This window comes from Diplotaxodon limnothrissa, linkage group LG22, assembly GCF_057381915.1.
Source record: "Diplotaxodon limnothrissa isolate DT_005_m linkage group LG22, D_limnothrissa_male_GT1.1, whole genome shotgun sequence".
Taxonomy (NCBI): domain Eukaryota; kingdom Metazoa; phylum Chordata; class Actinopteri; order Cichliformes; family Cichlidae; genus Diplotaxodon; species Diplotaxodon limnothrissa.
The window spans coordinates 16,701,718-16,727,637 of NC_140616.1; the positions used below are offsets into that span (position 1 = coordinate 16,701,718).

General features: G+C 39.9%; 4 protein-coding genes across 5 annotated transcripts; all 4 read right to left on the reverse strand.

Moving 5' to 3' along the window:
- Nucleotides 1–1,259: 1,259 nt before the first annotated feature.
- Nucleotides 1,260–9,753, reverse strand: mtdha (metadherin a). 2 transcript variants are annotated; one of them, XM_085346035.1, is made up of 12 exons: nucleotides 9,339–9,753; nucleotides 8,359–8,457; nucleotides 7,994–8,105; nucleotides 7,606–7,767; nucleotides 7,285–7,347; nucleotides 6,886–7,059; nucleotides 5,882–5,959; nucleotides 5,425–5,496; nucleotides 5,203–5,330; nucleotides 4,990–5,100; nucleotides 4,806–4,905; nucleotides 1,260–3,913 (listed from the first exon to the last, which is right to left on the reverse strand). In XM_085346035.1, the coding sequence occupies exons 1-12, from the start codon at nucleotides 9,711–9,713 to the stop codon at nucleotides 3,846–3,848; spliced, it is 1,542 nt and encodes a 513-aa protein (XP_085202161.1). In that variant the 5' UTR covers nucleotides 9,714–9,753; the 3' UTR covers nucleotides 1,260–3,845. The 2 variants fall into 2 exon arrangements, with proteins under 2 accessions (XP_085202161.1, XP_085202160.1); XM_085346034.1 differs by having other exon boundaries at nucleotides 5,882–5,965.
- A 1,233-nt stretch (nucleotides 9,754–10,986) lies between these two features.
- rrm2b (ribonucleotide reductase M2 b) lies at nucleotides 10,987–16,603 on the reverse strand. The gene is made up of 9 exons (XM_085345928.1): nucleotides 16,492–16,603; nucleotides 15,773–15,937; nucleotides 15,468–15,584; nucleotides 15,035–15,168; nucleotides 13,819–13,913; nucleotides 13,563–13,696; nucleotides 12,439–12,543; nucleotides 11,897–12,010; nucleotides 10,987–11,798 (listed from the first exon to the last, which is right to left on the reverse strand). Exons 1-9 carry the CDS (start codon nucleotides 16,522–16,524, stop codon nucleotides 11,646–11,648), a joined length of 1,050 nt encoding a protein of 349 aa, XP_085202054.1. The 5' UTR covers nucleotides 16,525–16,603; the 3' UTR covers nucleotides 10,987–11,645.
- A 401-nt stretch (nucleotides 16,604–17,004) lies between these two features.
- LOC146609702 (nuclear transport factor 2-like) lies at nucleotides 17,005–19,850 on the reverse strand. Its single transcript, XM_085346246.1, has 5 exons — nucleotides 19,785–19,850; nucleotides 18,336–18,456; nucleotides 18,173–18,244; nucleotides 17,905–18,003; nucleotides 17,005–17,121 (listed from the first exon to the last, which is right to left on the reverse strand). Exons 2-5 carry the CDS (start codon nucleotides 18,438–18,440, stop codon nucleotides 17,005–17,007), a joined length of 393 nt encoding a protein of 130 aa, XP_085202372.1. The 5' UTR covers nucleotides 18,441–18,456; nucleotides 19,785–19,850.
- A 268-nt stretch (nucleotides 19,851–20,118) lies between these two features.
- bloc1s4 (biogenesis of lysosomal organelles complex-1, subunit 4, cappuccino) lies at nucleotides 20,119–25,920 on the reverse strand. Its single transcript, XM_085346532.1, has 5 exons — nucleotides 25,571–25,920; nucleotides 23,845–23,916; nucleotides 23,647–23,748; nucleotides 22,001–22,135; nucleotides 20,119–21,058 (listed from the first exon to the last, which is right to left on the reverse strand). The coding sequence occupies exons 1-5, from the start codon at nucleotides 25,910–25,912 to the stop codon at nucleotides 20,960–20,962; spliced, it is 750 nt and encodes a 249-aa protein (XP_085202658.1). The 5' UTR covers nucleotides 25,913–25,920; the 3' UTR covers nucleotides 20,119–20,959.

The following is a 25,920-nucleotide window of genomic DNA, read 5'->3' on the forward strand; positions in this document are numbered from 1 at the left end:
AGAGCAGCCAGCTCTTCATTATTCTTGCTGTACAAATGTTTACAAGAAGCATAAACAGCTATCCTGGCTAAATGTGGAAGATAAATTTAAGGCAAGCCTCCTGGTAACCATGCAAACTGTTTTATGGAATCATACAATAGACTTCTTTCATGATGCCATACACTCACTGGTCACTTCAATAGGTGCACCTTGGTAGTCCTGGGTGCGACCCTCTTTTGTCTCCTGTACAGTCTTAATTCTTTATTGCATAGATTCAACAAGGTGCTGGAAACATTGCACAGATATTTTGCTCCCTATTGACATGATAGCAGTGGCTGCAGATTTTGTGGCTGCACATCCATGATGTGACTCCATCTTTCCACTATGCCTCAAAGGTGCTCTCTATATGTTTGAGATAAGGACTCAACATGGTCAGCAACAATACTCAGGTAATTGTGGCATTTAAATTATGCTCAGTTGGTACTAAAGCGCCCAAAGTATACCAAGAAAACATATCCCACACCACTACACCATCACCAGCTCAACAATTGATACAAGGCAGGATGGATCCATTATTTCATGTTGTTTACATGAAATTCTGACACCACTATCTGAAAGCCGTAGCAGAAATTGAGACTTATTAAATCAGGCAGTGTTTTTTGGTTCAATTTTGGTGACCCTGGTTATTTTGGTTAGCTGACTGGAGTGGCACCTCGCATGGTCTTCTGCTGCTGTAGCTCATCTGCTGTGAGATTTGAGGCGAAGCTCTTCTGCATACCTTGGTCATAATGTGGTTATTTGAGCCTGTCTTTCTCTGGCCTGCTAACTGAATATTTTCTCTTTTTTTGAACCATCTTCTGTAAACCCTAGAATAGTTGGTTGGCACCACCAACCATGTCACGTTCAAAGTCACCTTTCTTCCCCATTCTGATACTCATTTTGAACTTTGACATCTCATCTTGACCATTCCAACATGTGTAAATGAGTTACCGCCATGTGACTAGTTGATCAGATAGTGTTAATGAGGAGTTAAACAGGTGTACCTAATAAAGTGGCCAGGGATGGTATGTTTTCGCATTTGGTTAATTTTTACATATTAAAGAAAAGTGGCAAAGCAGCTGTTTAAGGCACAGGTAATCGATCAAATCAACAATACACTTCACATGAGAATCTCATGTTAGGAGAATCTTTTTAAAAGAGTTAATAACACCAAAAACCTTCTTCACGATATGAAGGGAAGGGAAAAAAAACATTTCCATGACAATGTGATACAAGCACTTCTCATTTAATTTTCATCTTTACCAAACAAACATAGAAATTTCATTTTTATCTCCTCATTAAACAAAACCCTTCACAAAAAAACATTTCCTAGAGACAAGTATATAAATACGTTGATTGAGTCATCATCATATTCATCAGTAAAAATTTAACAAAAGGGCACCTGAAACCACAGTGACATATCACTTTATCCTCTGCAATCTACCAGGTCTACCAACAACTACCACCATCAGCTGATCGACGCCTTGATGCACTACATCTCACAAAAACATGGTAATGTCCCCTTAAACTGGATGCCCACATGAAAGCTGCAATTCGTCTCCATACAGAAAGCTATTACAGTATAGATACTGAGTGGTACTATGAGTGGACCAAGTACTAACATTTAAAGCAAAAGTTTGATCACTTTATCTCATTCTATTATCAAAGTCATGCAAAATTAAATCAAATTCTGACACCAAAACTTGCAACTGGATGGAAACTATAAAAAGGACTCCAATGCACTTTCTATACAACTACAAGTTAAGGCAATGGAATTAAATTCCTTTTATATATGTCTGTAATTCTGTGAGTGTATGTATGTGTGTGTGTGTCTTGTTTAAAATCAAATAGATGTGGAGTTAAAGCTGCTCCACGTCATATCTCTAAGTATATCCTCATTCTCAGTTTAGGTCAAAAACATTTAGCCCATCACACATCTTGGAACAAAGGTCCAAACTAAAAAGATTAAAATAGTTCACAATATGCAAAAGATGATAAAAACATTTCTTCAAAATCAAAAGGAACCAAATACAGCCTTTTGCACAGTGCAATTACAGAACTGGAAAAAGCCCTTACAATCTGTACATATGGCATGGCTTTTTCTAGCACAAAAGTGGAAGAAATGTTTAAAAAAAAAATCACAAGAGTTCAGAAGTGATCATTAGGTATGGAAAAAAATCTAAATACAATCCAGTCAGATAAAAGACAGACATACTCAGGGCGATATTGTTTATAAAAGTACAGGGATTACACATTTGTAGTCCTACTGCAGTATAGTTTAATCCCACTAGTAACTTCACAATACAGTGCCTCCCGGTGGTTCATATCAGTTACTGCAGCCTAGATGTACAGTTAAGTCTCCAATGGGGATCCAGAATCAGTTGTTTAATATCAAAAATCCAATCTGTCATTCAAAAAGACTATATATCATATCATTTACTAACTTTCAGCCTCCCAACATTTCCCTTCTGACACCCTGAAGCTCAGACAGAAGTGTTTTCATTTATTTGTAGCAAAGCTGGGTTTTGTGCATACAGTTAGACAGGTGTACAGTTAGGAGTTGGACAGTAATGGCTGTGCTTCTATGGCTAAGATGCCTTTCACACCAGTGTAACTGACATTGACCACAGCTGCCACTCATTCAGTCATTAAAAGCACAAACTACACACCCTACAGCAGAGTGTTTTCACTCAAATGACAGAAATATTAGACAAAAGAATACACAAACCTATCTCAAAACAATACTCACATGCCATATGTATGCTGACAGAGCCGTGAGTTGTGGTTCAGTCACGCAAGAGTAAAAAAACAGGACAGCAGCCTCTTTTTAGGGTTGCCTGGTGATTGGATTTATTTAATATTTATGTTGGTAACGACTGCAAGTAGTTGTGGTGACCAACTGGTCGCCCAGAAGTTGAGCATGGAACACCCTCAGCCTCTGGGCGACCACTTTCATTCGCAAATGTGTCTTCAAACAAACATCATTATTCTCAGACAGATTGCTGAAGGTTTTAGAATGATGTTGCAATTAATCCAAGTCAGTCTGCACTGATGGCGATGACACAACTCTTTCCAGTATAGGACTTGACTAGGCTGGTTTTCACCTGGTTGTATTCCTATATAAAAGCAAAGTTGCCAAGTGCCTATATCATTTTGCAGCTACATCACTGTCCTGTAGCACCCATCAGTACCAATCAATGTGTCTAATGGTAGTAGTCACCTGAACACCCTTACAGCTCTTAATGACGGATGTCACATCAAACCCAGTATAAAGAGCAGGAGTATCTTAATCTGTCAGTGTACATATGGGCATGTGAGTGAGATAGGTATATTTCTCTGCTCCATAACCTTTCAATAACTCATAGGGGGCTGCTGCACAGAAATCAAAACAAAGTGCAACACTGTGTGGAACCAAAAAGTGTGGTGTTCTGGTAAAAAACAGAAAAGAAAAAAAAAAAATCACAAAAGAAATAAAAATTTAAAACCCGTTTTATTTTTTGGGGTTAACAATTACATACACTCTCAGAGGGGGCAAATAAAGTCTCAAAACAAAACACCTTTGCTGTCATTAAATATGTACCTCCACTAAAAGCCCACCTCACCCCAAACTCCACTCTGTTTGCAGTATAGCAAATAGTGCAAATTAGTTAAGTTTTCAGTCCATAGGACTACATTTCATCTCTGAATTTCGCCAAGCAGGTGATACCTTCCACCTGTTTACTTTTTTGTTTGTGAAACTGATCTCTGAACTGTGTACCTGGTAATTATTGCATGTGACACGTTTAACAATCATTTGCATATGCTTTGTCTGGACCTGTGAGGTGAATTCATGTCTCCCTTCGGACCTTTTTCTTCTGGGAGAACTTCGGAGGCTCCGCAATCTGCTCTGACCTCTCTGCACGGAGATGAAAGAAAAAAAAAAAGTTTTTCAATTGAAATTTAAGGGCATCCAGTTACAGAACATTTCCTCAAACAAAAGTAAATTCAACAGTGTTTCAACAATGTGTATTATTCGGTTTTCACACGTGCTCTGAATAAATGATCTGATTGACTGAACAGCATCATGTGGGATGACTAACAATACACTCAGCTGGTCTGCATGTTTCCTGTGTGAGTACATTCATTAATGTAGAGACAAAGGAAAAGGCTGCACAGGCTGCTAAAATAACCCTACCGTAATTACAAGAAGAGCTGGACAGAGTAAAACAGAAACGGTCTTAGATTTTTTTCTTCAAAAAAAAGTCAACCAAAGTTAAATCTTACATTTTCTTAACTTGGGACTTTTACAGTGTTGGGCCAGAAAAATTTCAGTATTATTAATTTGTCACATTAACGACGTGTCATTATAGTAAAGTTGACCAAGTGTCTTTCCAATGTAAGCTAAATCTCTCCTAAAGTTTAAATGAGCTGCCACTGTCAGTCTGGGTTGCTGTGGGAAAGCAGGGTTGGCCTGTAAGGCAGGGTTAGGAGAGGTGTGTTGACAAGTTGGTGCCGCCCTTCTGGCAGCTGTAAAGAAGTACTGATTAGTGCATCCGATAGAACAGCAACTCTCTGGGATTTTAGCTAAGTGAAACTGAAAGATGTTCAATGGATGGCTGGAGGGCAAAGGACCGCAGTACTGCTTTTGCCCGCCAGGTGGGCATGTCACGTGATAACTATGAAATAATGACCTTGGGTATATACCCACAGATAGTGACTTGTGTTTAAATGAAACCTAAACAAGCCGCTCTTAGAAATGATTACAACACAGTGAACACAGATTTGGAGTCAGAGATGTTGAAACCTACTCTGAGTGGAGGTTATGCTGGCATTCTGCCTTTTGGAGGGCAGTGCAGGAAGCTCTTGGGGTTTGGGTATTGTGTTGACTACGTGCGCCGTGCTCACCGTCTACAACCCAAGAAATGATTATATTACAACAGGTTAAATATTCACTTGAAGACCTGATTTTATCAGCTTGGTTTGGTTTATTACCTGAGCGTCAGATGCAGCCTCCTCTTCTGTTTTCTTCTTCTTTTTCCTCTTCTTTTTCGATTTGGCTTCTCCGCCGGACGGATCCTCTGTGTCCCTCTCATCCTCCAACACCTGACGCAACAATAAGACATACAGATCAATTTATGTGAAGCCTATAATAGAAACAATACAGTAAGAAGCCAGAATTAAAACAAAACAAAACAAAACAAAAACCTTATTGGGGACAGGCTGTTCTTTCTGCACAGGAGCTGGTGTCACCAACACGGGGGGCTCTTCATAGTTTCCCCAATGCTCCACTGGGGCATTCCAGTCAGAGCTGGGATCTGCTGCTGCCATCCCATCTAAAAAAACAAATCACACAATACAGATGGAAGATAGTTAGATGGTAAAAACCTGAAGAATCTTTTTAGGAGGATTTGATGCATAGCTACTTACTGAATCCTGACCATTCATCATTAACCTTAGGGCGGCTTGCCCACTGCAGATCCACTGAATTTGAAATTGGATCTGTATGAGACAGAAGGTTATTTGTTAATTTATTTATTTTAATGAGGGACGTAGACTCATTAATCTAGCCATGACAATTATCAATCAATCAATAAGCATCCACACTGGAAGCGATTAATCGCCTTGAAGCTGATGGCTGGTTGCTTGCAGACATTTCTGTATCTAGTTGCCTTGGTAACCCTGTAATGTATTTACTGCCAGGTCACATGCCAATCAACGGCATCACGAGCTTTCATTGTTAGTCACTTCAGTTCCGTCATTTGCAAGCCTTATCCTGGGTCCCGCCCACTCTGTGCTGGCAGCAGCACTTATTTTCCCGAGTGTCACCGACTCGCTTCCAGTGTGGACACAGCTGAAAGGTCTGGTGTGTGACTGGGTGACAAACCTGTGGTGTTTAGTCCCAGCATGGAGAAGGACACTGGGCTGAGGTCAGGCTTTATCCGGCCATCAATGCCACTCCACGCTGTTGCTGACAGCACACAGAAAGACAGGTTATGCTGGTGGAATGCAAACAAACTGCAGCGGAGATTAAACGTTAACAGCATGGTTTCTAATATGAGGCTGGAGTATCTTGTCTTTTTTCCACTGGCACGTTTTCTTGAACACCTCACAGCATGAAATCCAGTCTCCTGGAGATAAAATAACTAAATAAATCAAAATCACATTATACACAAAGAAAGGTCTACTCTAGTTTTACCAAACATCCTGCTCAGTTTCATGATAAATGCACTGTGTTTACCTTGGCAGGCTTACAGTGAGCTTGACATCCACAAGGTTTGTCTGACAATAATCCATCAGGACAAGCCGGGTTATTACTTGGGCTGCCCTTGTTGAGGCAGCAGTTAACTCAAGTTTAAATTTTCAAAGATTTAACCTGCTGTCATAGCTGCTTACTAAATGTTAGCTCAGGTTATAATTTCATTAACAGACTGTCTTTATTTTCACTACACCCTGACCTTATGTCAGTGGTGCCAGTGCTGTGACAAAGCCAGTTCTGTCTCAGTGTCTTCTGAGAACTAGCCCACACTTGGAAAGCATTAAGAAATGATCTTTACATAGAATTTAGAGGATTTGTGGGCTACATCTGCCAATTATTGATGAGTTTCTTGCAGTAGGGTCTCTCACAGCCACTGAGTTTAAACTGCTATGCCTGCGCCAGCTTTTCGACCTGGTTTTATTCTCTCTTCTGCTGAAACTGATGCTAGATTGACCACCAGAATCTGCACTAGTGGAAAAGGGGCAAAGGTCATTTCATTTCATTATCAGCTCTAATGTTTCGTGTAGAGAGAAATCTCCTCCAGTATGTTCAGTCTAGAATCTCTTATGTCATACAAACTATTAATATCTACATTTGTGGTGTAAAAAGGTTTACTCAGATCTAGATGGTACCTTGTGACTCCTGAGCCCACGGCTGGGGTTCTGGCTGGCCCCTGTAATGTGTAGCTGCTGAGATAGCACTCCACTTGTTTCCCTCCATAGTGCTCATCTGACCTGGGATCTTCAAGGACATATCATTCCAGCCTCCACCATTGACCGAAGGTTCCTTCCTCCAGCTGGAGGAAACTGAGGGAACATGCAAACAGGAAAGACCATCAGAGTCCCTCAGTAACAGTTTTGTTCAAAATATGTCACAGGAGGGGAGTTCAGACCAGTTCACTGACAAGAAAACAACACTTACGAGCAATATTGAAATTTCACTGGACTGAGCAGCTTGAAAATCACCTCTGTGATACCTTAAAACTCTGAATAAGTTCACGTTTAAGAGAGCCTCATAAAAAAATGGTTTACCTTTGTCTTTAACGGCTTCACTGGCTGTATCTCCCTTTCCAGTGGTTCTTGAATGAAAAGACTCTGAAACAGGGTTGGAAACAGGGTTATTACCACATAATACTGTGTGATAATGCGGGTAGACTATATATCAAAATTGCATACTGAATATGCTACCTTCTTCTGTCATTTTAGAATAAAATACATTTGCCTTAATGCACTTAGTTGCTGCAATGTGACTGGCTCATTAGATACTTGTGTTAATGAGCACCTCAACAGGTGTAGCTAAAAGAGTGGGTGGTGACTATATTTAAACATAGTGAATTCCTTCTACATGAATACCATGGTTTCCTCTGTTCCTCTTGTTAACTGCTGCTGGTACAGTTGCCTCCACGTGCGTTTTTGATGCTTCCACACTTCCTGAACCGCCAGAGTCCTCAGGACCCTTTTCCTTCCTGCGCTGCTGCCTCTTTTCTCGGTTACTGACTTTTGTCTCCCACACACCTGGATGACACACACATACATGCACCCCAAAAATAACACGACATTCTAAGGGAATGTGGTATATATCGGACTATGAAGGATATTTGCTCATTACTATATTTTAAAGAGTCTGGCTGCAATCAGAATGACAGGACATGCATGAGAAGCACATTCTGCATAATATTAAAATGTCCTTTTGAAAATGAGAAGCTATTGTGACATTTCCGCCTCAACGGTTGAGCTGTACCGTCATCAGGTTCCTTCCCATCGTTTGAAGACAAAAGCTGAACTGGTTTCACATCTGTCTTGTTCTTCTTCTTGTTCTTCTTCACCTGCACCGGGGCTTGCACCTCCGGTTTCTGTGGACAGAAATAAAAGAACAATCAAGTTACCTCATAATAACAACTTTACTGCACTTAATGTCTTTTATTATTTATCATCCCAACAGTAGTCTCCAAATGTATTTTTTCACTGCACAGAAGTGGAGTTTTAGCAGTATGTCACCAGTAATAAAACTATCTTGCAAAACATCAACAAAACTGAGCAATTCAGGGAAATGCTGCGCCTACTCTGCCCACCACTGGTTTCACATTTCCTTAATTTTGATCATACCTTCTCAGTTTTGATCTGTGCTGGCAGCTTAGAAACTGCCTCAGCCACTTTAACTTCCTCTTGAGCCACAGTCACTGGCTGCCCATTGGACTGAGACTTCTGGAGGGGTGAAAAGACACAGATAAGAAACATACAGCATGACAACCCAGAAAAACAGGGAGTGCTAAAGAAAATATCAACTTACTTAAAATAAAAACGACAGTTTTTGCGTCAACACTAAATTATTAAGCCTTATATGACTGGTTAATAACACACTTATTGTCTGTTAGCTTGTTTTAAAAGTTATATTTAACAGGTTAAACAGATTATCGCTTTCTAAATACGAGCTTCAAAGAAGCGCGCCTGGGTTGCGGACGTCTTTAAAACCATTTTCACTCATCAAAGCGAAAGTTGAAGCTTCAGGTGGCTAACGATGACGTATAAACTAGCTAGCTAAACAGGAGTATCAGGTGGTTGCAAACACCGATAACACCTTCCCTTTCTTAATAAAATACCCTACCTTCATCCATATGCAGTTAGATTACGGGTTTATTTTTGTCACTTGTAAGTGGGTCGTGGAATTGTCCCTAGATGGCCTAATTTGTGCTGTGTAAACAAAGTATACGACGAGCTATACGACCGTCAATTCATACATGCCAGGTAGCTAGCTGGCTAGCTAACGCCAAACTTAACCGCTTTTGTTAATAAAATAATAAAATAAGTGTCTAACTGAACTGTTTTGCAGAGGGAGCACTTAGGTTAAGGACTTAAATGAACACCCGCGCGTGTTGTGACTGACTCGCTGTGATTAGACGGCTCGGTAAAGGCTGCTGAACGTTGTGTGGACTCAGATGCTAGATTTTCCTCCTTGTTTCTCCCTTTTGTATGTGCTCATGGTTTTGTATATGTAATTGTATGTGTATGTGCATTTTATATGTAAACTTGTTTACTTTAAATAAAGTTAGTTTAAAAAAAAAAAAAGTAAAGGCTGCCTGCGGTACCTTTTCTACCGTTTTCTTTTTGTTCTTCTTCTTCTGCTCTTCTGGTTTGGCAGTTTTAGCGAAACCGGCCTTGAGGGGCTCACCGCCGCCGCCGCTGCTGCTGCTCCTGCTGCTGCCGTGTGTGACCGGGGATCCTCGCTTTTTCCCGGCGAGCAGCCCGCCGCAAACAGCGGCCCACGACAGACTGATCAGCAGCAGAAGACCCGCCGCGGCCGTGGACAGGATGACCCACGTCGGGTACAGCTCGGGCTTCAGACCCAAGTCAACCCCGAATCGAGCCCGAACATATCCCTGTCCCGAAGACAGCAGCTCCTTCAAGTGGCTGGAAAGCAGCTCGGCTTTCTCCAGCGCAAGACCTCGCAAGTCTCCAGCCATCTTTCAAAATTGCGCATACACTAGCTGTAGCTATCATTTCCAGCGCCCGTGCTAACGGAGGAGTGGCTAATCTAATCTGACTGTTAACATCAAGGCTACAAACAGCAGCATATCAATACTACATCTGCTCAGTATTAAAAAGCTCACACTCACAGGTTTGTCCAGGACAGCATCATGCACTTACACGAGCCGCTCTGTAAGAACAGGAGCTTTTCTGTCTTACCCATGAATTTGAAAATTACCCATGCACAAAATACTAAAACACATATGCTATATAAATGACACCTGTCCTGAGGTTAAATGTACACGTAGTTGTTGAAAAAGTGGTTCCAAACAATTATTTAAAAATACAAAATAACAACTTAAAAATATAACAACTAAAATCAGTTACAACCCACTTTTTCTGCTTTGTGTTGATAGACTCTTGTAATTGTTAAGCCTTAAAAGAAAGAGATAAAACAGTGAGACGAAAAAGAAGTGACACAATCCAGTCAGGTGTTAACTCCAAAAACACTAAATCTTTGACAAATTTTGTGTTTATCCGATCTTTATGTCTAGATTGTGTCACTCTAACCAGTTTAACCCACATTACAAAAAGACAACAAATTAATTTTTTGAAATTTCTTTCTTTTATTTCATTTAACTGCATTTACCCTTCACTTTCATGCGTTATTACATTACACAGCTCACGTTTTATTTCTGAGAGAACACTAATATTAGCACTGATTTGCAACCCAGCTGCTCGAAATCCCGTGAGTGCACATATAAAACATTACTGTACAAACATGTTAACAACATACCGAATATTATTAAACAATACACCCGTGGTCCTGAGTATTTTGTTTGAGTTAGACTTATGTCATAATCTGTGAATTAAAAAAAAATCCATTCATCCATGTTATCTTGTGCAACACTGTTACTCTAATATTAACCCTGGTGCTTTATAATTTGAATAAAATAACCATAAATGTTTTTCTTAGCTCACAAGGGAGTAATCTATTGCCTTTGTAGCATAGTTTCAATTATTTTCTGAAAAGTGTACAAAAAAATGTATTCAACAAACACTCAAAGATAAATACTAAAATTACAAAAAAAGGTAGGTTCTGAAAGTTGTTTAAATGAATGAAACTGTATGAATATTTAGTATGACGGTGATTATCTTTAATTTAAAGGTTAATAATTTCTAAAACAATATTTATAAAATCCACTTTTTCATGTCACAGCATACAGCAACCAAAGTATTGCATAAAAAGTGTAGCTTTGATGCCTGAGCTGAAATAATTTTTTTTGGATGGTTTATTATTTGTTCTTCTTACATGCATAAAAGAAATTTAGAAAATAAAGAGTCCTTTTTGAATTTTTGAAGCCCACATTGTCCACCAATCATAAAATGACCCACATCACATTTATTTCTTGTCACCTACATTTGAGAATAAGGCTGTTGTTGGTTCTCAGCTGTACAAACATTTACCTCTTGCATTCATTTACAACACCTACACATATTTGGCAAAACATTTTTTATTGTATTTTAAAAGTTAGAAAATATTAAAGCAATTTGCCATAGAAACAAGCAACACGAAGCAGAAAAGTAAAAATATATTCTGTGTTTTTATTATCCACAATGCTCAGTGAGGAAAGAAATACTATTTATGTCACCTCCCTCATTATTTTATCATGATGGCAAAATGTTGATGCTCACCCATTCTACTTATAAACTGTACTGGTTGCTAAATAATTCTCCATCTCTAATACAAAACAAAAAAAACATCCCAAAAAACAATAACAACAAAAAAAGAGTACAGCCTTCACTTCGTAGCACTGTATCAGTATTACAGTAAGACTTGAAAACCTCTGTTGTATAATAACTGTATGGAAATAAATAAATAGGTTGACCGAATGTAACAAATTTACAGTAACATGCCATGTCAGTTTTTAGAAGTCTGCGTCTAGTGTGAATTCACCGTCCATCATGCTCGACATGACTCCGAATCTTTGATACTCTGCCACCCGTTTCTCAAAGAAGTTGGTTTTCCCCTCGAGTGAGATAGACTCCATGAAGTCAAATGGATTTTCAGCTTGGTAAACCTTGGATTAAAAAAAAATGAGGAAAAAAGACAAAAATAGGTTTAATTTCACCCATTCCGGTGTGCAGAGGGTTTTGAACGAATGATTATTAGCATTACCTTGGTCAGTCCGAGATCAGTGAGAAGCCGGTCAGCCACAAACTCGATGTACTGCTTCATGAGGCAACTGTTGATTCCTATGAGATCTACTGGCAGGGCCTCTGTGAGAAACTCCTGTATATGAATAATAACGATTAGTGACTTATAGCACTGGTACGACCTATTAAGATTTTATTGCTTCAGAATGTCATGCTGTAAAGCAGCGGTGGGAAACTCCAGGCCTCAAGGGCCGGTGTCCTGCAGGTTTTAGATATCACCCTGGATCAACACACCTGAATCAAATGATTAGCTCATTACCAGGCCTCCTGAGAACTGCAAGACATGCTAAGAAGGTAATTTAGCCATTTAAATCAGCTGTGTTGGACACATTTAAAACCTACAGGACACCGGCCCTTGAGGCCTGGAGTTCCCCCACCCCTGCTGTAAAGCTACAACTGATCCACTGCAATGTGAGTTAGTGCAGACAAAATGAACAGGAATATGAGGTGAATAGCATTTAACAAGCAAGCATATAATGTATGTAATGTGTAGCATTAGCTGACCTGTTCGATGCTAACAGCTTTGGTGATGATGTCTCTGACTCTCTCCTCTGATGGCTTTTTCACCAGGTAGCTATACAGCAGGCAGGCAAAGTTGCAATGCAGACCCTAGCAAAGAACAAAAAAACATGTCAGAACAGCTGATCTGAAAAAATGTGTATTCATGGTGTACTTAGTCCCAGGTTTATTTTAGGAGACTTGTGTTTACACAACAGCATTTATTACATCAGCTTGATCTCAAGGAAGAACAATGATGGTCATGGTTGATACAGCACCCCCTGGTGAATTGTAAGAGAACTGCATGTCCAACAACTACTATTTTGTAATTGTTAATTAATAGGGTGATGATTAGTTTCAACACAGTGAATGCTGAGTGAAAGAAAACCGGGTGTCAGCAAGATGTAAAAGCAGTGTTTTCAGAGTCTGCCACCATACAGTCAGCATAAATGACCAAAAACTTGTTATATTAACTAGTTAGTTGATATGAGGCTCTTGATTTTTTATAACAATAAGATATTTTGAAAATCTGACTCTCAAAACAGCCAGTGCAGAGCTGCTGTTGTACAGTGTTTGCTATAACAGGGAAATATCTGTCTGAGGGCATTTTCCAAAGAGCGAGGTGAATGTGCAGTCATGACTCTGCTGCCAGCTTTGACAGTATATTGGTGTTTATGATTGCTGTTTAATCTTTCATGTTTATTCTTATCATTTGACTTATTTTTAAAGACCAATGTTGTCTTTACAGCATATATGAATTATACAGCTCTTATGAATTTGGCCGCTGAGGCTGCTGCACAAAGTTAAGGAGTCATACCAGTTATAAGCATGACAATGCAGGTAAGGGCAGACATACTGTTTCTATTTCTGAAGGTTTTCCACAGCAGTTCAAACTTATGGTCATTATGTGCATCTACTCATTTAGTCACATAAGACTGACAACAGACAAAGCTAGATGGAAAACACTCTGTGCTACGCTGTCATTTGGAAAGGAATAATTACATAGATGCCACACCTCCATTTTAAATATGAGCTGCTTCTCTTACCCACAAGTATGTCTGATTCGCTCACAACTCAGGGATACTTTCAACACATCAGAACACATATTTTTGTGCGTGAATTAGTCTCACCTCGTCCCTGCTAATGAGCTCGTTGGAGTAGCTAAGGCCAGGCATTAACCCCCTCTTCTTCAGCCAGTAGATAGCAGCAAATGAACCAGAGAAGAAGATGCCTTCCACAGCTGCAAAAGCCACAATCCGCTCCCCTGGGGCACAAACGTCAAAAATGACTGTTAAGTGATCAAACACGAGGTTCCTTCTAGGACAGTTTGATGTTATATTTAGTTTTCAGTTGTCGTGTTTTTGTCAAGTTTTGTTTCTCCCTTACCAAATGTGGATTTGCTGTCGTTTATCCACTGGAGGGCCCAGTCTGCCTTCCGTTTCACACAAGGCATGGTCTGAATGGCATTAAACAAATAGTCCCTAAAACACACAAACATGAAAACACATGAACTAAAGACTTTTTAATGTGTAATTATACTGTAGTAACAATATGTAGGGAATAGTTTATTTTGTTTGTCTTTAATCAAAGACACTCAGGAACAGGGTAAAAATAATGCAACAAGACTCATGGAGTTTGCTGAGTGTTTAGACTTAAAAGCATCTGTAAACAGTCTGTTGATGAGTGACGTTTGTTGTTTGAAGGCACATCAAAGTTGCTGCAGCTGGGAAAACAACGGCAGTTACCGCAGAACGGTCTCGACTTAACCTGTGACAAACAGGTGCAGGAGTCTGTTCCAGAAACCAGGCTCAGTGAAAACTCTGAACACCTAATAAAGGTAACTTAAACAGTGGATCAGTCACCAGGTAGTTGCCTTTCTCTGACCCTTTCCCTCCTGCTGGGCCTGACACAGCTGTCTGACAAACTATTTAGTTTCCTCATTCAAAGCACAAACTGGAGAGCACTCATTTGCCTACGTTTACGTCTTTAGACTCTCTGAACATGCAGTGAACTATTTATCAGCTTTTAATCTGTCAGTGAGACAAGGCTGCAGTCTGAATATATTCTGGAAGCATTTCCTGTTGAACTGCTTACATGTCTTGAAATATAATAAATAAATGCTGCCAAACAAGACTTTTTAAAACAGATGTAAAACATTCTTACTAGGTGAGACTGACTTTACAATCAAAGATTAATTACAAGGCATCTTTAATGCATGCTTTCATGGTGCTACATGAATAATATTTATAAGCAGAATGTGATAGGATTCAAGTTTTATCATCCATTATGAAAAAATAAAGCTGGGTAAATGATGATTTGCTGGACTTTGCTGAATAAAATCTGACAGGCTGTGTATTAACTTCCTCAACTTCCTCTTTTTGTTCTGTAAACAACACACTCTGCGTTGAAATTTTAGGTCTACTGTATTTAAACCCCAGGTGCTACAGTTTGTTGTAAATCTCCAGAAAGTTTACAAAAGCAACTCATACAGAAGCGGGTTAAGGATTCATACTTTCATTACAACATAAACACGACACAAAAACTATTTTCCGACTTGCTAAAATAAAAAATAAATAAAACAGAGCCACCACGAGTAACTGACCTCTCCTTCAGGTCCCTAATGTAAGTGTTGATGAGCATACTGTACATCTCTGAGTGGACAGTCTCTATGAGGATCTGAAAGCTGTAGAAGGATCGCGCTTCAGGGACCTGCACCTCCTGGCTGAACCTCTGCACCTGTTGTGTAGATTAAAAACATTTGCGATGAAGCGTGCAAGTCCCACAAAACACTTGAACCACACCAAGTAAAAAAAAAAAAAATTTAGAGTGCCATCTGCATTTATGTTAACGCATCAAGTACGGTTATCTTTTGATAGCCATTCTTGATGTGTGACTTCATTTTTGAGGGCTTCTAGTAATATCAGTTTCATTAATTTTGCAGTTCAGCTGCCAATGCATCAAATGAGCTTGTTCTCAATCTACATGCAAAATATATATTCTTGAAATTTCTTTAGAGGCCTGCAAACTAGTCTCACCAGGTTCTCATTGACGATACCGTCGCTGGCAGCAAAGAAGGCTAAGATGTGGGAGATGAAGTGTTTTTCCTCTGCCTTCAAACGGTCCCAGTGTGCCAAGTCTTTGGATAGATCGACCTAAAAAAAAAAAAAAACCATCAAAAGCACACCTGTTTCAGTTCCTTCATTTCATGTGTGGATATCAATATGTGCACAGTGGAAAGTAGCAGCAGCAGCAACTGTCAAAACCTGATGGTTAGACATTGTTGCATTCAATATTTTCTTCCTAAGATCACTCAGTAAACCACTCAAAGTACAGTACCCACCTCCTCCACGGTCCAGAAAGAGGCCTGGGCCTGTTTGTACATCTTCCAGATGTCTCGGTACTGGATGGGAAAAATGACAAACCGCCTGGGGTTCTCTCGGAGCAGAGGTTCTTCCTCCGTCTCCAAGCCATTCTGGCAGGCTGTATCATCTTCTCTGAAGCCGTTCTGCAAACAATCCTTTACATTTAGTTTGGTGTCTGTCTCGTTTTTGTTGCATTTTTGACTCCTAGTCGCTGTTTCTCTCGCTCCACACAACTCGTTTTACGGATTGTCCCTTTACTTACAACACGGAGCACTGCGCTTGCGCGTTAACTCTTTACAAAACAAAGGACATAACATTAACGTGTCCACTTGAAAAACATAAATGAATAAAGCAAGATATTTTTGGTCGCCTTCCATACACATTTTAAACGCTTTAGTTGATTTATTTATTTATAGTCGTTATTTCCTTAACCTCAAACACCGTGACTGACAGCTAACACGAGCAGGAAAGCACTTTCACAGCTAAAACTTGCCGTAAACCCTATTATTTGTCACATTTAGCTAAAAATATGCTTTTCCGAAGCTACAAAGGCTTTAGCTCCCCATGTTTCAATAAAGGATAAGGTTACTACACAGCTACAAACCTACAGTTACACAACCGACGTCCTCGATACACACAGTAACAATAAACGTTTAAGCTAGCTGTGCTTCAGGCCGATAGTAATGAGCTCCAGTACCTGAGAAGATGACTTTTTCACCGTCGGAGTCATTCTGAGGACTGGATTTGGGTTTTTTATTTAGCTAGCTTGTACTCGGTGCCATAACCCTGCGGACGTAGTTGTAGCTCTGTTGATTTGACACTTTAAATCCCCACATACGGGGGTATAGCGCCCCTAGCGGAAATACTAAGAAGTTCACCTTTAAAACAACACGTGGTACGGGTAGCACGATAAAACTTCCGAAAATGACTAATACCGTGATTTTTACCTACTCATCTCACTTGCACTATTAGACATCAAGCAACACCTATGAGTAAAGAGATTAAACTAAAAAAAAGCTATTTGTTACAGGAAGGCAAGACAAAACTGTAGTTTAGAGTAATAAATTCTTTATTTGAATAGAAATGTTATTAATACATGCATTGTAAACACCAAAAAAATGTGGAATATCTTTCTAGAAGTGGCAGCATGACACCGCAGTGTGAATTCAGAACTGGATACAAGTGAATGTGAACCTACTAATCCAAATCACTACACTGGTATGTTGTGTATCCCCAGTCGAAACACATCATTCGTGCATGCCCACGCACAGTTTTGGGATTTCAGCATAAACACTTGATGGAAGGCCATCGGTGGATCATCATCTACCTGTTGGAAATAATTAACAGCAAAATCGTGAAAAACTAAAACTGTAATGTTGGCAGGAATATAAACTTAAATCACATCAGCATAACTCATTAGGACTCTAAAAACACTGCAGTAATGATAATAAAGCACATTGTATTGTAATGTAGAAGCCATACATGTTGTTCAGAGTTAACATACAGAGTAAAAACAGCAGACCCACACACACTGGTAAGAAGTTCTCTATCAAACACTTAATGAACTGCAACACATCATTTATCTACATGCTCTTCAGAAAGTGAAACAGTCATTTGTACTGGGAAAGTGCAGCCTGCCACAGCCAGACTATCATGAAAATAAACATAAAACTTCCCTGCCACCCTGCATTTCACTGGATTTAAAAATGTAACTCTTCCAACCACAAGGGGGCAATCTACAAAAGCTGCTTTCTCAGAGAGAGTAGTATTGGATCCCAACACTCAAAACAATGACACCTGCAGGTCTGAATGATGATTTTAGAATAAAATGTAAATGTTATTTTTTTTGTTTGTTTTTTGGGGTGAACAAGGTCACATGATATACACAATGCCACTGATATTTGTTCCTCCTCATCTTTTCTGACTGAGCACAAATTGGGTAAAAAGACCCATTAGTGAGAACATTTTGTGTACATTTGAATAAATTCTGACCAAAACTGTAGTCGGAGAAGTGATTTTACTGCAGATGCCTTGACATGGTGTAAGCTCATCAGTCCTTCAGCCAGATGAATAAAAAACATAAAATAAAATGTGAAGAATCATAGAATACCTGTAGCTGTCCAAACACCATGATGAGGATACAGCTGTCTACTGTGGGCTGGAAGTCCTGTTCTGTGATGATGTGCTTAATGCGCTTGAAAGGCAAGTTCTGTGAATTGTGAACAATATTATTGTTTAGACTGATGTGCTGATGAAAGGAGAGGCGTAAAAATATTATTAATAAATTCACAGACACAACATAACCTGGATTAGAAGCAGCATTTATGGAGTTTCTTTGTGCATGCCGGACCAACAACCTGCTAAAACAAGATACTTACTACTAGTTTGCCAGTTATAGCTTCTCTCCCCTGAAAAGGTGATCCTTCCCACGTCAGACAGGCATCAGGAGACTGCAGAAACATTTTTTCTTTCATAACTATAGGCTCAAAATATTTTTAACATCCAGCATGATGGAACTGAATAGACATCTGGAAAGCTTACATAAAGGTTACCCAGTCCCATCCTATTGGTATTGTCAAACTGGTTGTAATACTCCTGGACAAAGCCCTCTCCAATCTTTTGCCAAATTTCTTTCTCACAGGCCATGTTTGCAGCTTTGGATCTGTAAAAGAAGACAAGCTAAGTAAAATAAGTCAAGAAATGAGAAGAAACTTGTGTTTATTATTTACACTTAAATAAGACTTTTCTGGTGTCTAATGTGACTTAAACAAAATATGTATGTAAAAATGAAGGGCCAGTTAAATGACTATCTTAATGGACAGCCTTTTGAAATTGCCAACAAAGGTACTGTCTAATTTAACCCTGCATTTAATGTATTTATATTATTACAGACAGGATTACTTCAGATGTTTGTCACTGTATTTTACAACCTCAATCGCAAAAAACTTATACATAAAAGGAACACAATAAAACATATTTAATGTTTAAACTCAGAAAAAAAGTGCCATTGTTAAGAAAAGGGTACATAAAATTGCAATTGTGAATAAAATACAGCCTTATGCGGTTTGGAAATCACTGTTTGCATTTTGTTTGTGTTCACATTTTACACAGTGTCCCAACATTTCCAGAATAGGACTCATATTTTATTGATTTACACACAATTTCTTATGCCATTTTGTTACGTGTGTTGTGTTTAACCTAAGTTTAAGCTGCTGTAACAAAGCAACTTCCCGACTTTGGAGATTTAAAAAAAAAAAAGAAAATATTATCATCTTAAATAAACTTTATTTTCAACCACTGCGAAGGACTGCAGGCAGGATGTAGATGAGTGTCAGGGGTGACTTGTGACATAAACATAGAAGAAAAAGTGAAAGGGAAGGTTTACAAGATGATAGTGAGACCTGCTGACAGAAAGACAGGAGTCTGAGCGGAAGATGTTAAGATTTTCAGTGGGAGTGAGCAGGATTACAGATGAGTACATCAGAAGGACAGCTTAAAAGAGGCATGCTTTTACAAAAAAGAAAAAAGAAAAGAGCCCCACTCATATTTTAAATGAAAAAACAATGGGTTGCCTCTCGTGCTGAAGGATACAGATGTGACTGCACAGCTGGGGGGAAAATGAGGCCTGCTTCTTTAAGTGGTGTGGTTTCTTCGTGCTAAAGTTTCAACCAGCTGCAGCGACTATAGCAAGAGAAGCAGATTCAAGTCTATTGGGAGTTAACCAAGTTGCTGTCCAGGTATTTTCAGACTAGTTGAGATTAGTTAACGCAGTCGGGATTAAGCAGAATATAAATCGGAGCTGTCGCAATCCTGCCGTTTGTTAACCAGAAACCCAAGCTGCGGTCTCAAAGTTTTGGCTAGCCTCTGCTGCCTTTACCGAGAACTGTTTTTAAAACCTTTGTCTCCACATTAACCTCATTAAACTCGTGTCAACAAAGGCCTCAGTAACCCGTCATCTTCATTAGACACTTGACTCAAAAAGTACTTTACCTTGTCCGCTATTTTTGCTTGCTTTTTTTTTTTCCAGCAGCAGACGTTTCGGCGTGGGGAAACGAGTCAAAACGAGGCGACCGGAGTTCCCGCTTCCTCCGACTTGTGACTAACGCGTGACGTCAGCACAAGCCGCCCAATGAGAGAGCCTCGCAGTTCTCCGTCAGGAGCTTTTCCTGCTCACCGAGTCCCACCCTCTAAAACACTAAAACTCAGGATCGCATACATGAAACAGAAACGAGCTTGTCTCAAATATTTTTTAATGATTATCTCAAAATCGTAAACCAAATACATACATGTAAAATTAAACATTTTTAATATCTAATTTGGCAAGTAATCAAAGAACCAGAGCTGAAGCTGTGACCATTATTGGCTAAACTTTGCAAGAAAGGGGCCGCACTGCATTAATCTGTTAGGTACTGTTGCTCCCCTCTCCATGATGAGGTCCAAAGTTCCTCTTCTTCCTATTTAGACTGCAGCTTCATCACTGGCACAAAACATAATCAGCAAGTGACAACTAATCTATAATGTGCTTTTTTTCCTAAAAGGTGCAATCAAAGACGTAGCCTCGTGTCAGAGAGAGGCAGTAAGATAAGGCTCGAAATAAAGTGAATACTTTGAAATGGAAGACGTTAAATGCTTAACAGGATAAGATCAGTATTGCTCGGCGGGTGGGGGTGTAGAAGAGACAAAGAAATACAGCTCAGTTCATAACAGCGTGCAGGTCTTTACAAACACTATCAACAGGAATGTAAGTCATAAAAACAAAGCTGGGTTATTTCTCTGTGTATTATTTGAAGATCTTATTGTACCTTCTATACAGTGCTCTACAGGCGAGTGGGACGACTTTGTCCTCCTGACTTGCCACAAATTTAACATCTTACATTTTCTTCACCATTAGTGAAAACAAAACCAAAGACCCATTCAGGCACTTTAAAAATAATTTTGCTACAGTTCAGTGTTTGTTGCTGCCAGGGAAAGGACTTTCAGGAGCACAGATTGTCTGCACCCACTTGACTTCCAGTGACTTGTTCAGAAAGGCTGCTATTGCTTTGTTGAAGCCACTGCACCAATAGATCCTCCTTGCAATAGGTGGCAGTAAAAGTCATCTGTGCAGTTTGGCCCAACAGGCCTCTGAGGTTAGAACCGAGTTATGTTTTGAACGTTCAAGCGCGTCACTGTTCCGGCTGTGACGTGAAATAATCATCTGTCCGAAACACGCTGGGGACTTCTTGACGCTGATGTGGTGCTGGTCGTCTTGGACTGGCTGGTTTCTGAAAGCAAAGAGACAAAAGTTAAAAACCTAATAAATGAAGTGTGGTTACAACTGCTGGGGGAAACCTTAAAAAGAACACTGACTCCGCAGGCATGATGCTGTTCTTGAACACCATCAATCTTAATCAGACATATAAATAAAAACACTGTGGGTGTTTTTGTTTTTATGAAATCTGAACCTTTACTCATAATGATCTCAATGAAGTCTGGATAGTGACTACAAATGACCTGGGTGGCCTTGATCCCAATCTCTGGACAAACAACAAACGTTGAGCAAATCAAATTCTGTGTGGATGCAACTGAGGTCACTAACGGCAGATCGCCAGTTTCCTCCATGATCGTGGTGGAGGCAGTCAATTTTTTTCTTTTTCAGAGGCAATAAATGGCTCAGCAGATATTTCACTGTCTAAAAGGAGAGCACCTAATATTTCCCCAAATCTATTTCATTCTATCCCATTTAGACCCAATGTGGAGAAAGTGGGCAGGGCATGTGGTTTTAGCCATCAGCAGCATTTGGGATCCTGGCTAAATGCATCAAATGCATCTCGGGATAGATGCATTTGATGCACAGCTATGGGTCTTTTGGGAGATTTTTTTTTTTAATCCATAAGCATTTTTCGACTTCTCCTTCTTCTTTGTAACAGAAAAGCTATGAAGACAAACCTCACTCCCTTTGCTTCATTCCAGTGGAAAAGTACAACCAAATAAAGTATGATATTAATTTAAACATTGTGAAAAGTACTGGTTGTTACAAGTAGCAGCAAAAGCTCTGGACTGCAACCGATTATTACAGTACATTGCTACAGTAAGAGTGGGCAGCCCACAGCTGAACTAGTTTGGGAACCTTCTAAATAATAAGTTTTTGTTTAATCCTGCAAACACCAAACTCAGTGGATAGTGGAGAAAATTTATAATTCACAAGTGCAGAAATTGGCTCTTACGTTTAAGAAGCCTGGGACAGTCATTGTGCGGAGGATCTTCTTGAAAGCACCCGGTAGTGTTCCTAGCTCTCCCTCTGCCTGTGTGACCTGCTCCTCCATTGCGCTGACATTGGCTCCCACCATCTTTACAAAGGCCTGCAGACACAACAGCATATTTAAGATTCACTACAAAAGTTACAATATTCAATTTACCTGTGGTTGGCAGACAGAAAAGACAGCTGACACAGCTACGCTTTGTCCCCAGTCAAAAATGACTGTGCTGTTACACCAATGATGGACTGTTACGTTATGAAGCAGACATGCAGATGCCGACCTTGGCTCCACAAATAATTGTAGTCCAGTCTGACTCTTTATTACAAATCAGGAAATATTAATCATATTTTGCAATGAAAAACAAAAACAAATGTGTCTTTAATTTTAACTATAGATTGTGATAGATAATTTCTTAATATAAAAAGGTTTATGCAGTTAATATACAGTCATGTGAAAAAGGAAGTTTACACAGCACTCTATCCACTTCTATGAAAAACTTACAAACTTAAACTTGGCGTGCACCACCTGAGATAAGGGCTGAACAATGAGCATAAGAACACCGTTATCGCTTCAATAGGAATTATGAGCCCAAGTAGCTGTCAGGTGATAAAATGCACTTGATTAACTGATCATCAGCAAGTGTGAGCACCTCTGTAAAAGCAGTTTGGCAGTTTGCTGGACTGTAACACCGAAGTGTGAGTCAACACAACCTTCTCAGGAGTGGACGTCCCTGAAAGTTCACCTTAGGTTTGCAAAGTTGGATATTCGAAAGTACTCTAGAGTCAAATGTGAGGCCACCTGTTTGACAGCTAAAGCTTGGCTGAAACTGGGTCATGCAACAATGATCAATGATCCCAAGCACAGCAGCAAATCTACAACAGAAAGGCTGAAAAAGAAAAGAATTAAGGTGCTGCAATGGCCCAAACAAAGTCTAGACATCAAACCGATTGAAATGCTGTGACGGGACCTTAGAGAGCTGTGCATAAATGAATGGCTGCAAACTGATAAAGTCATACAGAAAATTATTACTTCAAGTTATTTCTGCTAAAGGTGGTTCTACAAGTTGCTGAATTATGGGATGCACCTAGTTTTTCACAGAACTGCATAAGTTCCTCTGAAAAATTTCACATGACTGTTTATCATGAAGTAAATTTTATTTTTGTCTCATCACAAGTTACCTGATGAAGACATTTAATGACATTCAGCTGAAGAAATCGTGAGTATGAACTCAAATAAACAGTTTTTTCAAATAAGGTCCCCTTTGCTGGTAGATTACCAGACATTTGAATGCATGGTAAGCTTTTACATGAGGAACAGGAACTAATACTTCTACCTTTTCGGTACACGAATGAATAAATAGAGGAAATAGAAAAACAAACAAGTGGCTCAGGGTCTCCATTTGTGAGGATGATACTTTCTGTATTTAATTATGAATAAAAACACTGCACACAAATCAATATACATCAACTCACAATCACGCATTTCATATTAGAGTTGTTAATGCCGCTTGCAGTTTGGCAGGATGCCTCTCTGAGGAATCCGTGTGCATTATAAAAGCGGCAAATGAATATTTTATACAAAACAAAATGAACCGTATGAAACAGTCGCTTTACCTCCAGCTTATCAATTCTTCTGTATATCTGTCTCATTTCATCAGACTTCTGCTGGATTTGAGGTAGGTTTTCATTCACTATCTGCGAGGTATCGTTACGGATCTGTAGACAAAACAAGACAGAATATCAGAAGCAAATTATCCGCGTAATCTAAAACATGAGATGTAAGACACACTTTTATATTCTGACTGAGCTTACCATATCCAGCATTCCAACAAACTCATCCACTCTTGTCAGCATCTCTTCCAAGCTTTTCTCCAAGCACAGGATCTATATAAGACAATGATTTTAAAGTAAGGGTCCCAGAGTGTGTGAAATATGTCATAGGTATGCTGCCCACACACAAGCTTCAATACGTTTAGACTGCATGGCCAAAACACAGCAGCCTTTGTGCTCCTTCTTCAGCTTCTCTGTAACATGCCTTGTATCACGCATATCCACTTAAGACTCAAGTCACATGGCTTGGGCTTGAATCAGTTCTCAGGCCATTCTTCTGACTTTTGAAGTGACATGAAAAATCCCACAACCCAGTTTTGACCTTAACAGCAGTTAATCGCACCGTCACCCAGATTCAAGCCCTTCGAGTTAGAATTAAAAGCTTGTAAATATATGACTTTTCAGAAACTTTTCCTGCCATCAGATGCTCTAGCAATCATTCTGGCAGCAGCGAATCATCTTTGTGGTTTTCCTCCTGCCTGGCACCTCCATATTCAGCATCCTTTGTCCAATATATCCTCTATCCCATCTCTACACATCTCAAACTCTAGCCCTTCAAACTTTACTACTAAATTCCTCAACCTGCGCTGTCCCTCTGAAACACTTGTCCATTCTGCTCAATCCCAGTGAAAATCTGAACATCTTCAACTCTGTCATCTGTCTTTTTTTTTGGGTCAGAGGCAAACTGAACAAACCATAAATCATAGCAGCACCTCGCAAATCTTCTTTTACTTTTGCTGCTATCCTCTTGACACTTGTCTCTATCTACTTCCCCCATACTCTCTTCCTCACCTCACTTGTGCCCTGTCCATCGCTTTGGATGGTTGACTCCAGATATTTAAACTCATCCACCTTCACTATCTCTGCTCCTTGCAGCTTCACATTTACACTTTCTCTCTCATTCACACACATGTATTCTGTCTTGATTTCATTGACTTTCATCCCCTTTCTCCCGAGAGCATACTTCCTGTCGGTTAATGGTGAGGCATAAGTCATGTGAAGGCCAGATTCGACGTTAATGCAATTTAAAAAGTAAGCTTCAATGTTTGCGAAAGTCTACTTATACTGGTATTTCCCCTTTTTCTATCAAAGTTCATCAGGGGCTAAATTGTTACTCCAGCTGCTGTTCTGACAGCCTATAATTTTTTGGTTTGAGTAGAGTCCGTGCAGGTACGTGTCTTTTTGGGGCTGCATATTTCTTGTGAGACTCATTAAACCCAGTAAAATGTGGGCCACTGTCTTAGTATGTGGTGCTGGTGGACCGCACTACGCCAGTGCACTCGTAGAGCATTTAAAACACAATTCTTTCTACTTTGTACCTGTTTTTGAAATTAGTTGGCCTAATTTGGGACTTCCGACATAATCCTCTGCAATACATCTTTACAGGCCAGCTGATGTAAGAGGAAAGCCAATCCTATCACTACTTTCGTGTCGCCTAGCAACTGCCATTGCCAACACCGTCCTAGTTACTGACAAAAGTAACGTGAAACTTTCTTGTAACGGAACGTTCTTGTTGTATAAGAAAATGCTAGGTAGAATAAGACATATAGTCCTTAATGGAGACGATGTAAACCAATTTATTTGTTACTCAAAATGAAAGTGGAACACTTCGTTTACAGGAAGACTGTGTAGGGCTGCTGCGGTACTGACAGTCAAATCATAAACAAAGAGCTAAACATAGCTTAGCTGCTGATATAACAGCACGCACCTCGTCTCCTGCTGTCGCCCTGATGTAGGAGGAGTAGCTGAGCGCGGTGTGCCTCAGCTCCTCGTCGTCCTGCTCTGGGTCGTGCTTGTCGGTTGTCCCGGGCTCTGCAGCTTCATCGAGGCTCGGGCTTTGAGAAATAACGTTAGCTGCTCCTGCTACTCCTGCCCCCGCCGCTGCTCCAAAGCTGGGGCTCTGCGACACCGTCCCGCTGCTGAGGATTTCGCTCACCATCGACAAACTGCTCGCACTCTGAGAGACGATTCCGCTGTCTGTGCTGATCTCAGCGCTGGACTCCTCCAGGGGAGACAGCAGGCCCACCCTGTCAACCCGTTGATGGTCCATGTCGCTTG